Below are 14,421 nucleotides of genomic sequence, written 5' to 3'. Positions count from 1 at the left end.
ACATTTTCCTTTTGGTAAAAAAATTAGGTGCTACATGCATGCGTGTTTGCTGGGGGGTAGTGCTGGATGACTCAATATTATCGTGTATCCCAGTATTTTTTTAATTAAAATATGCCATTTTTTTGTAGTTGTTGCCCAACCCGCATGTGAAGGCATGCTCAGGGGGTGCCAGGGGGATCTGAATCGCTACCGAGGCCAGTGTTTCACTTTACATGCCACCAGACATTTCAACAAAACAAACTGGACCCGTCGTGTAAAAAGGGAACAACCAGGCCATTGATCTTTTTTTACTGAGGTTAATTGAGCCGTCTCAAACTCTCACAAAACATACTCTCTGAACCCACAACTGAATACATGACACCCAACTTCTCCCATGAAGGGGTCACATGACTCTACCGAAATGTGGTTGGCCAGTCCAATGCACATCGCATCACAAGACCTGAATCCGCTTACCTGATACCTTTGACAAATCATAGGAACAAGAAAGAAACCGACTGACATTAATGGGGGCTCACGACTCCTAACTGCTTAAATCAAGTTACCACCTGACCGAAGGGGCACCAAGAGTCTCCTACAAGACAAGCTTCAGTAAATGATGCCACAAATGGCAGACAGAAGCACAGAAGTTGTCAAGGGCCAGCTCAGACAACTGGAGCAGTGGCACCACCTGAAAAGCCAGGGAGGCAACAGCAGGGACAGATGAAAGGAACTGTATGAGACCTGACGGCGAGTTTCTCAGCTGACTGCGGGGCGACAAAGTAACACGCTGGGAAGAGAGACGGAAATGGAAAAATCTCTTAGGTAGCTGTCACTGTCAGGGGGTAAGTAATTTCCTGAAAACTCAATTACACAAAAGCAGCAGCAAACAGGTCTTAGTCCATAACAACTAGTAAGACTAACTGGTGATGGGAGTACCATGGCTTCAACTCCAGGGAGGGGGCCTGCTCTGAGCTGTCAATCATGGCCTAGTTTAACCTTATAATGGGGACAGGTGAGGCAGATGTTGACATCACCTACCCATAGCTTCACTCCTCCGCACACAACCCCCTAGAACCACCAAGCCCATTTTCACAGCTGCACTGGGAACCGCAAACCCCACTTCAGGCTTCAACACTAATGAAAGGGGTGGAGTCTGAAAGCATCCAGAGCCCACCTATGGTTGGCTGGAGCCGCGTTGCCATGGGGACCCAGATGTGAGACGGCACTGACAGGATTGCCGGAACTCAGGATTTAACGAGCTCCAGCGCAAGACCTAACAAGCTAACGAGCTCAGGCATGACGCAACAGCATCCAGGCCTCCGGTTGTGTTGGTGGTGTTGGCTGCCCTAGAGTTACCATGTGTTCAAGGGAGTGAGGGAACACGTCACACCGGGTTGACCGTTCCGGAAGGCCAGCTGCTTATTTCTGTCTTCCTTTCAAGCCACTGGAGTGGTCATGAACCAAGGAGGCAGAAGCTCACAGCACCCTGAGAAGGAGTGGTGGGGGGGGGGGGTTCATCATATCTATTATAGCCCAAAAGAAGGCTAAGACCCCAGAGGCTGCCTGAAACACAAAAACAAGGCAACACAGAGAAACAACAACAGGGAGGGGGGATTGCTGGGGCTGAAGACAGCACTCAGTGAGGGCGAGATGGCCTGTCAGACAAGGATCCAAGGGGAGGCAAGGCAGCTATGGAATGTCTTTATATATTTATATAAATTATTCATTTATATTTAAAGGTCCAACTGTGATTCCCAGCACATGAATGATTCTTAGGGATGGGAGCAGGATTCCTGTCATCTTATCCCAAATGGGTCTGACTCTCTGAAGGCCTCGTGCTGATCAGGCCGGGGTACCTTCTCCTGGAGTGCTGCAATCCAGCACATTTTCCCAATCTACCTGGTCTTTGATGAACCACACTTGATCTCAGACAGATTGTAATTCAACAGGTAGAACAGAAAACCTGCTGGATACTGGCACTCAAGGATCAGCATTGTCCACCCCTGGTTTAAACTCATGACATGGAAAGCCTGCATTGTCATGGGTTGGGATGGAGCTTGATAACCGTGCCCTTGAGTGACAGCGATGCATAATCTCTCCGAGTGCCCACGGATCGCCAAAGGACAATACAGAGTGAGTGATGGCCGCAGGTCTGTCTCAATTATCATAATGGAGCCTTTTTTAAAAAAATAAGAGCATTATCAAAAATACTCCACATCCATCTGTGTAACCCAATGGCCTTCAATTTCTCAAAAAGGCATTTTAGGCTGCAGTTACCATGCCGACAGCAATCCAGTCTGACACAGGATTTCAAGAAAAGTGTGGAAAACGGGATGCGGAGAGGACATCACGGCAGGGCACTCGTATCCCAGAGGTCAGCCAAGGCCAGATCTCAGCTTAGCCACTAGGGATTCATATAATAATTCGCCATCAAATTCCCAAAAGGGAATTTACAGGCCAATAGTGCACATGCACTCAGCAGCACTGTCCTGCACTGCCAGCTCTTTGTGTCCTAATTTTAGTCCACAAGAAAGTGAACCGTGTCAGTCCCCAGGGACCCACACCACTGCCAGCTTCGTCGTGCAGCCGACCAGGCCAGCGCCAGTATTTGCCTGACCCATACCACAACTGGGCCTTCGCCACCCATCTGCTTAGAACCACAGACCATCTGAAGTCTGATCATCTCGTACTTCACACTGGACTCAAGTGGTGGGGGGAGACATGAGGCTTGTCACACGGAGGGTGAGGGGACTTAGAAGGATTAGCGGAGCATCCTCCTTATACTGTCCCCAAGGCACGGCCCAGAGTCAGCCCTGAATTCTCACTGCTAAGGGTTTCTGTCAGATTTCCCCGTTTTAAGTTCTGGTCCTACACACAAACCAACAGGCAGCATCTCCAACCACACACTTATCTTGGCAGAGCGGTCAGCAGGAATGACACCAACTGCAAAACGCCATCCATCCAGGCTGGACAGAACTGCCAACATAATTGGTCTGTGGGATTGCGGGTTCACTTGCAAACTGTGCACCAGCAAGGTCAGCTCACATGCATTCAGATAGCAACAATGGCTGTATTGCAATGACAGCCATCATCACAACTCAAAGAAACACTGGCACAATCGCAAAAATGCAAGCTAGCCATCTCCATCTCAGAGCTGTATTTATCACAGGCAACTCATGCTGAACATTCTCATACAGACATCATGGTAATATGATTATCCCATGATGCGTTGCTAGGATAGTTAGTGTGGTCTACACTTCCATTGCTTTGTTTACAGGTAGGGCAGCCAACAATAACAAGCGGACATATTTTGGTCATAAATTCATTCTGCACAGTCTCACATGTCAGAACTGTAATCCTTGTTCACACTCACTGGCTCCTATTGATGCAGAGCTTCTTCACAAACCTAATTAATGTGAGCTCGGCACGTATTGCTATTCAGATCATTCATTAAATCCAGCACGTTTCTGAAGCGTAAAATGATAGTTTAGCGATAGTTTAGCGACTGTTGTTACTGTGCAAATAACAAGTGAGTGTGCAGAGATGAGGGAGCTCTTTTACACTGATGCAGCTGTTCTTGTCCTTTCTTTTTAGATAAACCTGCTTGTGCTAATAAAAGATATATTAGCTTTATGTCCTGCAATCATTACAGGGAGGTGGGCACTGAAACTGTAACATTTGTTCTCTCATGCCCTGAGAGAAAGATCCGGCACCACACGGTGTACCAGAGAGCATCACGGGAGGCAGCCGCAGTTCATCCGCTACTGGACAGGGCTGTAACCACACTCAGTGCGTCTTCACCGCCGTGTAGAAGCCCTGAAAACCAATTACGGTGAATGCAGCAGGCGATACAGGCGACCGTCTGGGACAGCAGCTTCTCAGGGCTCCGGTTTCACTCGCGTGCAGTGCAAACCATTCCCAACAATTAGCCGACTCGTGCCCCTAGCAGCAGGCTACTCAGGCCTTGGGGTGCCACGACAGAAGAGTCATGCGATAGTGGTGGAGAGGTGGGGACCACCAGCCATGAAGCTTGCCTGCTTGGAGGGTTTTCAGCAACACCGGTACCTTTTACTCAAAATATAAGACAGTTAATTTTTTTATCTCGTTGTCTGTTCTAATTATAATTATAATTATTATTAATGATTTTTTTCAGCATGGGTCCCATGGCAGCTAGCTACATTTTCTTCATTTCGTTCCTTACATAGCAGTCAGAACTGTCACGCAGAGAATGGAGAGGAGCTGGATACAGGAAAACTGACCCCAAGTTGTAAAGGAATCCTGCACCCCTTCCCGCGAAGGGGGTCAATACAGGGGCACACTTTGGGACCGTGAGGAGGTGAATCGCTATTTCTCTTTATTAGATTATGGTCTCCCCACTGATAAAAAGGACGAAAAATAGTCTTTATAGAACCACCATAAAATATATACGAATGTATATTACCGCTTGAACCATAAAAACTGTGAGTTTCTTTTTATGAGTTTTACTGTGTGTGTGTATATAGCGCCCTCTTTCAGTGTTTCCTGAATCTGCAACGTTTCATGTACCCATCAACATCCAAGGGATGAGTAACGTTTCTTGGTGAACCGCCTTTGTCGAGGGTAACAAACCATTGTTTTTCGCCGGGTTCGTAACACATGAAATCAAGCCAAGATATGGAAGGTGTTTTGCGACGATATTCAATAAATCAGCGTGTCATTTAAATTAAGATTTTAATTATAATTTAAATGATCGTTTGCGTGATTATTTATAAATACGTCATTTTAAATTGTTAAAATTTTTATTTAAATGATTACTTAAATAATCGTTTCAACTTATTTAAATGACTAAATGACCATTTAAATAAAAGTTAGGACAACGTAACTGTTATCCTAAAGTTAGGAGAGCATATTTGGGATTTCGGGAAGTTAGGATGTATACAGCTGCAGGACGGAACAGACAAAATGCGGTTCGAAATGAGAATTTAATCGACTAGGTGAGATCGAACTGTTGACTTAGCTTGGAATGTAACCAATCAGATGCTAGGTTTAAATAATCACTTAACATTTTTTCAATAGTAAATTTAAATGACAATTATAATTTAAAATCATTTAAATGACATATTGATAAATAATCATTAAAATCACAATTTAAATTATAACTTGAATAATCATTTAAATGACATTTATTTATTGATTATTGTCACAAAATACCCTCCATACGAATATCCGGTCAATAATGCACATGAAGACGTTCAGAATCCTTACTGATGACTTTGTGAATTTACAGTTGAGTGTTCGGGCAGCTTCTCGAGTGGAAAAGCGTACCTTTTCACAGGGTTACAAATCCGTGGGAGATACAGAAAGGCGTACATGCCCAAACATCGCTTTCGTGGAAACTCATGTGTTCAGATAACTCGCGCATTTATGAACTCAGCTTTGTAGCAGTTAATTACTCATGTTATATTCTTTAAATATTGAGAATATTTTTGAAAGCTGTCAAATCAAATTTTAAGTTTATTTATCAAAAGCACAACAGTACATAATACAGCTGCCGTTTGGTACTAAACTGAGAATATCTGAATATCTGCCCTCCTGATACAAACCACTCGTCCCACACTTACTTTAATAGACTGCAAAAAAAGCAGTCTTATTTTTAGTAAAAACTTTGCCCACCACGACCACGATTTTATCTCCATTTTGAAGCAGTCTAACCATCCATGGTGAAAATTTTCATCAAACCTATGCTTCTCCAAAGCAGCTGTGATTCACTTAAGTGCGGCAAATCTTGGTAAATAATGGCCATTTAGTGCATCTTCCTAAGCCCATGGCTGATTCTGCAGATTGCTTTCCATTCCCTCTTGACGCACTAATCAGATTCTCCCGCTTGTGCGGGTCATTAGTATTAGACGGAGACTGACAAAAATTTCAAAAAAGAAGGCTTTAATGCAAAACCAATCCGCACCGGGATAAAACGCCCGTCCCTATGAACCGTCACCGTCTACAAAATAAACCGTAAGTTACTCGTTAAGGGGGTGGCACGTTGGTGCAGTGATGCACCAGTGGCGATTCTAGACTATTTCAACGTGGGGGTCAGACTGGGTCCAGTTGTTCTGTTGGGGGGGGGGGCATTTGACCATTATATTCTCCAAGTATTACGCTAAGTTTGCAGTAATTTTACCAATTTTGAAAACCGATAGGTTATTTATGCAATGCCTTGCACTCACATTTTTACAGTTTTTACAAATATGTAATTCACTCTGATTTCTTGTTTATGCCGTCTTGCTTCCACAACTTTGATTATTTCATTTCTGTCGTTAACTTCGCATTTCAGCAACTGAAGCGACTGAACCACCCGGCGCACCCGCGTTAAGAGTCCGTCAAGAAAATCTGCTTACGTTTGTTTCGCCTGTTCCCAACGCACATTTTAGCCCACATATACAAATGTAAATAATAATACATTTATTTCAGATACAAAGTAGCATGCGTATTAAGGCGGGGTACAGGGGTGGTCATGCATGTTGTCACGGGGGCATGCCCCCCCACGGCCCCTAGAACAACCCCTGATTAGCAATGTTGCCACACACCTCTGGTATCCACCAGGGTTTCACGCGTGTGGAGTTTGCAGGTTATGGGGTTTCCCCCCACATGCCGAAGTGAATTAGAGTTACCAAATTGCCCATAGATGTACGTGTGTGTGAATGTGCCCTGTGATGGGTTGGTGCCCCATCCTGGATTGTTTCCTGACTTGCACCTGTAGGCTCTGGATCCCCCGCAACCCCCCATAGCATAAGAGGTCACAGAAAATGGATGACGTTACTCATCAGGTAAATTTCATAAGAGTTTGCTCTCAGCCAAGGATCAGTGTGGAAAGATGCAGGTAGAGCAAACCCCGCGAGGCTGGCACAGTGAATTAGGGTGATTTGAGTCCCAAGTACATACTGAGACTTTCACAGCGTGTAGCAGATGCCTCGGGCAATAGCTCACTATCATTGGAATTTCACACTTGGTGGAACGACTGGGTAATTTCTCGTTAAACACACCTTGTTATACCATATCGGGATCCTCACAGCTGGGCTCTTTACACTGAGGCACAGAACTCCTCTGTACTCCACATACTGCGCCACAGCAACTGAAGCTAATTCAAAGATGACATTTCTCTCAAACATTCAATTAATTTCGTACTTACGGTGTAAAACATGCCATCAGTTGAGGTGCAGGGCAGCTGCAGAGAGAGAGCTAGGCAGTGATCCCCCCCCCCCCGAAAGGGCTGTAAAACCAGAGTTGACAGCCTCTGAACATCTCACACACTAAGTCAGAGGCAGCCAATCTTACCCGCAAAGGGCCGGTGTGCGTGCAGGTTTGTGGGATAACCTTTAGGTCAGCTGATCAAACCCAGGTGTGAGGACTCTTCAGCCAATCAGTCCTCTAATTAGTAATCTGATAGGGAGTTGCAGTGAAAACCCACATACACAACGGTGCTTTGCGGATAAGAGTGGCCACCCCTGCACTAAGCAAACGGTTCACATTCCAATATAGCAGCTCTGCACAACCTGTCTAACTCACTGTGAAATTCAATCCAGACATAATCCACTTATGCTTGTTTGGGTGATTGTGAGACAATAGGAAATGCAGAGTAACATCAGCTCTTAAAGTCAGTCCCAGTTTGCGTCTGCAAGCCAGGACCGTAACTGGCAGTTATTTCAGCAGAATACAGGGAATAATGAAAAAGAACTTATGGCTTGAGATTTCAGAACAAAGCCCCCCCCCCCAACACAATTAACACACACAGATCCAGGTCTAGTTTATTTTTAAAAAATTACAAAAATGTAAAAGTTTCCATAGGAACACAATGCTATGTGCAACCCCATCTCTTTCATATCCATTTCCCAATGCATCAGTTCATTTAAATCATCTTATACAGGCATACTAAAATTTAAATAAAATGACAAAATAAAGGAAAAGTCCCCAAAGGGAGAGGAAGGCTGGTGCCTATATGCAAGATGAGATCAGATTTAAATAGGTGTGTAGCAGCCATTTCTTGAAGGGCTAACCTCCCCAGGGGTACCCAGTGCAGGGGGGGGGGCAGTAACATTGGATCACAAATCCTGCTTGATCCCTGTCCTACAGCATAGACAAGAAAACCCAAGAAACCCAAATGTGTCTGAGCACTAGGAGGGGGTCCCTGCCTCTCCTACTGAGTGCCAGAACAAGGACACGCCCTTCCAAGGTAAGCAACTGGCCTTTGATTCACTAATTGGTCACCTGACACCCAGTTAGAGGACACGGGTGGAGCAAGACTTGGCCGGGATCTCCAGGCCGCTCTCACGGCCACAGGACGTAATGCTGGTGGAGCACTGCTCTTCCAGGGCATCGGGCAGGCCCTGGGCACAGATCTGCTGCAGCCGTTGCCTAGTCAAGACAGGGAAGCCAGTAAGAAAAGTGCCCAGCAGCTCATGGGTTTGCCAGGGACAAAAACGTTCATGCCAGTCACACAGGGACTCACCAGGCAGCACGGGACATCACATAATAGATGTCCGGCTTCTGGAAGCCGTTGAAGGTAGAGGAGGCCGCAACAGTGTAGGCGCCCATGTTGTCAAAGAGCAACCAGTCACCCAGCTGCAGGTCCGGCAGCACACACTGCTCCACGATACGGTCCAGGCCGTCGCACGTCGGCCCCCAGATACTGCAGGAGAACAGGCGCTCGTCCGGCTTTGGTTTCTGCAGCAGAGGGGACAGTCAAGTGAGTTTCAGCACAGAGAGCAGAAGCATGTCTAGAACTAGAAGTTGGGGGGAGGGGGCACTCAAACCCTGAGCCGCTCCTCACCTTGTGCAGAGTTGGCAGCACATGGGCGTGGTCATAAAAGATACAGTTAAAGGAGCCATAAACGCCATCGTTCACATAGTACATCAAGGTACTGTCACTGGTCCCATCATCTTCATCTGCTGGTGGAGGGGCAGAAGAGACATGAGAACATGCTGGTGGCAACACAACACGTACAGGTAAAGACCTGCTTTAGACCAACCACTCACCATCTAAACCAGACTGTTCCTTCTTGACGACCTTTTTGGCAATGATGTTGACCGCCAGTGTGTATGCAGACGCCACATAATACCGGCCAGGCTCAGCAATAACTCTAACGCCGCGGTCCGAGGGGAAATACTTCTCCAGTGCGAGGTTTATCACAGCTGTGATCTGCACGGAGGGGAAAAGGCTGTTAGAACATACTGCCACAATGTCGATTCAGCCTTAAGCAGAAAGCCACGGGCCAGACTGAGCTGCTTGGGGGAGTCACAGCTGAATACTCACTTCCTCAAACTTGAGTTTGGCATCCTCCGAGCCAGGGAAACCCCCACCGATGTCCAGGAGGGTCATGTTAAAGCCCAGCTCAGCCTGTAGAGAGACACACCAATTATACACAAATTATGCCACGCAGGTTTTGAACCTGCAGGGGTAACAATATACCAAGAGTAGGTACCTACCCCCATGTCAAAGACGCAGCGGGCGTCCGAAATGGCCTGGGTGTAGGTTTCGGGGTCAGTGCAGCCGCTGCCCACGTGGAAGCTGACCCCAATGATGTCCAGCCCCAGCTCCTTGGCCCTCTCCAGTAGCTCCCGGCTGGTCTTCAGGCTGGCCCCGAATTTCACACTCAGCCGACACTTGGCCTTAGAGTCATCGGTGGCAATGCGCAGCACCAGCCTGGGGGGGGTGGGGGGAGACTGGTCACTAGGGATCACCATGTGATAGCTGAGAATGACAGGGAACACAGGCCATCAGAACGCCAAAGGGGAGACCCCCATGCTGGTCACTCACTTAGCATTGTGGTGGCATCGAGCGACCTTCATGAGCTCCACCTCGCTGTCAAAAGTCATCATCTGAACCCCATGGCTGGCAGCATACTTGATCTGGGAGACTTGCTTGCAGGGGTTGGCATAGATGATCCTGCCGGCCTCCACGCCCAGAGACTGCACCAGCTGAATCTCAGTCTAGAGAGAAGCAGATGTCACCTTCAGTCAAGTTTACCTCATGCAAGCAGCCAGGGCCACATTCATGGCAAAAGCTAGGTTTTATGTAAAAGGTTAACTGAATAATGAGAAGGTTACAAACCTAACATTAGAAATTACCTAACAGTTATGAGATTCTAAATGAGCAGTGCTTAAAAGAAAAAAAAAGCAGCCAAAAGCAGATGGAACAGGTGAGGCAGTGATACACACCTTGCTTGCACAGTCAAACCCCGCCCCCAGGGAGGCCAGAGTCATGACGATTGCACGGCTGTCATTGCACTTGACAGCATAGAAAGGCGTGACCCGGGGAAGTGCACGACACCAGCGAAGGTGCTTCTTCAGTATATCCCCAAGGTCAGCGACGTAAAAGGCGTCCTTATCGTCCTGGTAGAAAGAAGCAAATGGGAATCATGACCAGGCATGTCACCGCGGTTCAGACCAAGGAACCAGCAGTGGCACAGAAGGCTTGCGGGCTACTGGCACACAAGGCGGCACGCTTACCGAGAGCAACGACTCGTTGATCTTCTGCTCCATAATGTCCCGGGCAGAGAAACCCTCCTCCAGGAAGGTGAAGTCAAAGTCAGCAGCAGCAAATCCATTAAGTACGTCCATTTTGTAACAGGAGTTTCTCAAGATCTAAAGAAACTGCAGAGGGAGGGGGGCGGAGAGGAAGTCAGAGGAGTTTAGCAAAAAGGGGCCACCATTCAGCCATGAGTACAGGTCGGAGCACATTAGAATACACCACTAATGTACAACAAAAACCCAAGTGGAAACACTGCACATTAATGACATAGTTTAAAGGTCTGTTTTGTTTAACCGTCACACGTACTAAGGGAACACAGTGAAATTCTTGTGCCACTGTTGGGGGGGAGTGGAATAAACAGCTTTGTAATATGGGAGACGTGTCCTTCAATGATGTAAACACTGGACTATGTTTATACCAAAATACCAACCTGGACACAAGAGAGATGGGATTTCTGTAGTAGTCAAGTGCAGGAACGCCAAGGGGGTTCACCCGTGAAGTTGAAGCCTTTCAGATAGGACTCAAAGCCGAAGCCAGCCGAGTAGCAAGTGTGCCCTTTTTTCAAGCGAGTGTTCTGTTAGAGAGGCGAAGAGGGCTTAGTACACATTAAATGCGAAAAAAATGGAGGTAATTGATCACTGGACAAGCAGTTAAAAATAGCTTTCATTTTTAGTTTAATCCTCACAGTAAATACAATAAGGATCGAGGGGGCATCCAATACGGTTCCGGTATCCCTTAATACGAGGATTTTTACGGGAAGTACCACCTTTAAAGCAGTCGTCACATTACAGGAAGTTCAAACAGCTGCCCACCTGCATCTTATTGCTGATGCTGATATCGTAAAGCCAGTTCCCGGAACACCGTACTCAGATTTAAACAAATCTGGCGAGTCAAACACTGACATCATCGCTAGTCCGGTCCTGAAATACGGCCTGTGGTATGAATGAAGGGCGGTCCTGCCCGCGCACGCCATACCGGCGATTTTAGCTCAGCCTCCGCACGGCAGCCACCATCCAATACGAGGGCAGGACATGAAGCAGTAAGAAGAGTGGCATGCCAAGAGGCCAATGGGCTCATACGCCATACATTCACCTATGGCGAACTAACCAATAGGATACACGCAGTTCGAGAACAGCACTTTCGTTCATTTCGGAGCACGTTACGGTACGACACTGCGTTAAAAAAAATTAAATAAAGATCAGTAATCATGATTTTAACAAAATCTTACGTTAATATGGCAGTTTTGAAGGAGGTCTGGACTAAACTCTCCGAAAACGAGCCAATGGGTCATCTTGCGATGATGCAGTCATTAACTAGTCAGACTAACTATTGACTCATACGTTAACGAAATTAAATTCACTTTCAAGTCCTGGGTTTTCCTTTACCTGGGACAAAAACGAACACCTGAGTACGAATGGCCAACCAAATAAGGTGGTAACAGAAAACTTAGGTCGGTGTAGCCGCCCATCTGGCCCGGCTACGTTAACGTGGCTTCTTTGTTCAGTCGGCAAGACCTCCGGCATCGAAGCGGAACGGAAAAGGCGCCTAGTTAGCAAGCTTCACGAAGGGCGATCACGCGAAACGCCGCTGATACTTTTAACCGCAATCCATGGACCGCGTATTCCTCCTTTTATTCGACTACGAATGAAATAGGGCACAAAAAGAAGCCTTGGTGGAACTTACCTTAAAAAGCATTTACAACACTTATCCATTAGACTAGAAATCTGGAAATAAAAATATACAGTTCTCCTAACCGGTTAAGTCTGCTAGCGCACTGCACCAGTCACTTCCCGACTCTGGATGAAAGTAAAGAACTGCTTAGCGCTAACGGCCGTATTTATACGGTCGGCGTATCCAGGACAACACACCAGCTGAAACCGGCCCTTGGGTGCGCACTGGAACCGGTTTGGTCTTGCTGTCTGAACCACGCGATCGGTGAGCCAAAAGGGGAGGTGGAGGCAGGAAGCGCAAACGACGCAGCGGTTGCGTAGCGGAAACTAGCGAACAGACGGGCGCGGCGCTGCGCACTAGGCGGCGAGCAGTGTGCAGATTGCAGAAGCGGCTTTGGTGGGACGGTCGTACTTATAAGGCAATATCTAAGTAAAATGATATTTCCTCATGGTCGGACATTAGAAAAAACATATTGTGTGCTCTAACTGTGTTCTTGAGTGTCAGTCCATTAACTAACTAATGTAAATTTCACAAGTCAACACATTTAAGCCCTTGAATTGTTTTGGCGAAAAAGAATGTTTATGTACCACCTGAAACAACTGAGAGAAAGAAGAAATTACTGGATTATTATTACACAAAATTCTTTTGTAGTTAAACAAATGGGGGAACGGTATATTATTTCTGTCTAGAAGTCACATCAGCCAACTATTAAAGAATTGAAGAGCTTTACCATAGAAACCAGGGCCAGAGCCTGCCGTTACCGCCCAGTCCATCGGTATGTAGGACATCAGCGTCACCTGATACCATGCTCCTTTTACATTGATTTTTGGCTCAATGGCCTCCATTGAAATTCCCAGATGTAATAATTATGTGTTTACTCGGTCCTTTTCAAGACTGATTAGTCCCTGGTTGTTTCGACCAAAGGCTAAACCAAAATGAACCCAGTGATCTGAATGACACTGCCTAAGCGTTTACAAAGAACGTATGAATACAAACATAGTAGTAGCTGAAATTGGGTTAAATCTATCAAAAACCGACGGAGATGTGATTTTGTTTGAATTTGAATCTTACAATACAATACAAGCCAATACAAGCTGAGTGCTTTGCAATACAGACAGTAATGATGTCTCAATTTACTCAACATGGTTGAGTAAAGTGGTTGGGAAGTAGCTGTTACAAGAAGCAGCCTCATAGGTGTAAGAACTGGTAAATAAAAATTGGACGTGTCATTTTTTCCTCCGAAGGGAACAGCACAGAGGCTGTCTGGGTTTTGTGTGACAGATATCTTGCCCACAGCACTGTGAAGGGAAGAGAAGCTACACAGCACATTCTCACCATTCTGTCTGTGGATAGTTGGGTTTCCTTTGGAGCAGTAGCGACTTCTCAGAATGGAATCTGGCATCAGTTTTGTCCTACAACAGCTGAGTAGCAAAATAAGGGCTGTGGAGGGAAGGACACTCACGTGCGACAAGGCCATCCATGAGGGATGACCAAGGAGATCTGATAAAAAGTCACAATTTATCACAGGCACACGGAAGTCAAATGAGCAGCTCAAGACCAGGTTGTTCTATGGAGTAGATAACTCAGGATACAAAATAAATAAATATATGAAATTCTCCATGTAGCAAGGGAGTAACTGGAGTAAAAGTGACTGAGGTGTGAAGTAAGACAGGAGAGGCTGAGTGACATGCACACATCAGGGAATGTGGAACACGCCGCTGGCAAACCAGCCAGCTCGTAACAACAAACAGGATGTGACAGATACATAAAGCGTCCTGTTTGGTCCTGCAAGAAATGTTTTATGGGCAAGCTATGTGGGGCCTAGCAGGAGCATCGAAGGCAGGGTGCTTATTCAGCTCAGGAATTACAGCAGGCTTGGCTTCAGGGCTGATTTACACCTTCTTATCATACCTACAGCTAACCAGCTGGAGGATGCCTACAGTGCCATGAAATCAGCTCACTGACAATCTTATTATATATTTGAGGGTCAAGTTCCTTTCATAAGGCTGCAGGTCCCTCAAACGATAATTCTGGATTTCAAGTCTGTGTCCTGAACATCCACGCTGTCCAGGTTCAAGTGTCAACATCACTGGCCTTAGGAGAAAAAAAAACACACACACACACACAAGTTTACAAATGAACGCAGGCAGATTCAGAGGCACCCGGATGGGGCCAAGTTCACCTGCAGAGCAGTACAGTCATCCCAGGGTGACAGCAGAGAATTAAGCTCAGAAGCATGCACTGATCCTGCCCCCACACCAACCATG

The 14,421-nt window shown here is 46.4% G+C and overlaps 1 protein-coding gene across 2 annotated transcripts; it reads right to left on the bottom strand.

Annotated features, from left to right (window-relative positions):
• Positions 1 to 7,748: 7,748 nt before the first annotated feature.
• Positions 7,749 to 12,385, bottom strand: odc1 (ornithine decarboxylase 1). Of its 2 annotated transcripts, none has more exons than XM_048974558.1 (11): positions 12,167 to 12,385; positions 10,914 to 11,057; positions 10,462 to 10,605; positions 10,171 to 10,344; positions 9,770 to 9,942; positions 9,439 to 9,655; positions 9,266 to 9,349; positions 8,989 to 9,151; positions 8,783 to 8,901; positions 8,462 to 8,676; positions 7,749 to 8,367 (listed from the first exon to the last, which is right to left on the bottom strand). In XM_048974558.1, the coding sequence occupies exons 3-11, from the start codon at positions 10,570 to 10,572 to the stop codon at positions 8,232 to 8,234; spliced, it is 1,392 nt and encodes a 463-aa protein (XP_048830515.1). In that variant the 5' UTR covers positions 10,573 to 10,605; positions 10,914 to 11,057; positions 12,167 to 12,385; the 3' UTR covers positions 7,749 to 8,231. The 2 variants fall into 2 exon arrangements, with proteins under 2 accessions (XP_048830515.1, XP_048830516.1); XM_048974559.1 differs by having other exon boundaries at positions 8,783 to 8,898; positions 12,167 to 12,384.
• Positions 12,386 to 14,421: the final 2,036 nt, after the last annotated feature.

The sequence above is a fragment of the Brienomyrus brachyistius genome, chromosome 14, assembly GCF_023856365.1.
Source record: "Brienomyrus brachyistius isolate T26 chromosome 14, BBRACH_0.4, whole genome shotgun sequence".
Classification (NCBI taxonomy): Eukaryota; Metazoa; Chordata; class Actinopteri; order Osteoglossiformes; family Mormyridae; genus Brienomyrus; species Brienomyrus brachyistius.
Note: the sequence above shows the minus strand (reverse complement) of the source record. Positions and strands in the feature narration are given on the sequence as shown.

Excerpts from the sequence above, each read along its gene's own strand:
- odc1 (XM_048974558.1), bottom strand. The coding sequence starts at position 10,572 with ATGGACGTACTTAATGGATTTGCTGCTGCTGACTTTGACTTCACCTTC. Across the intron at positions 10,345-10,461 it reads TCAACGAGTCGTTGCTCTCG|GACGATAAGGACGCCTTTTA; the intron begins GTAAGCGTGCCG and ends TCTTTCTACCAG. Across the intron at positions 8,677-8,782 it reads TGCTGCCAACTCTGCACAAG|AAACCAAAGCCGGACGAGCG; the intron begins GTGAGGAGCGGC and ends CCTCTGCTGCAG.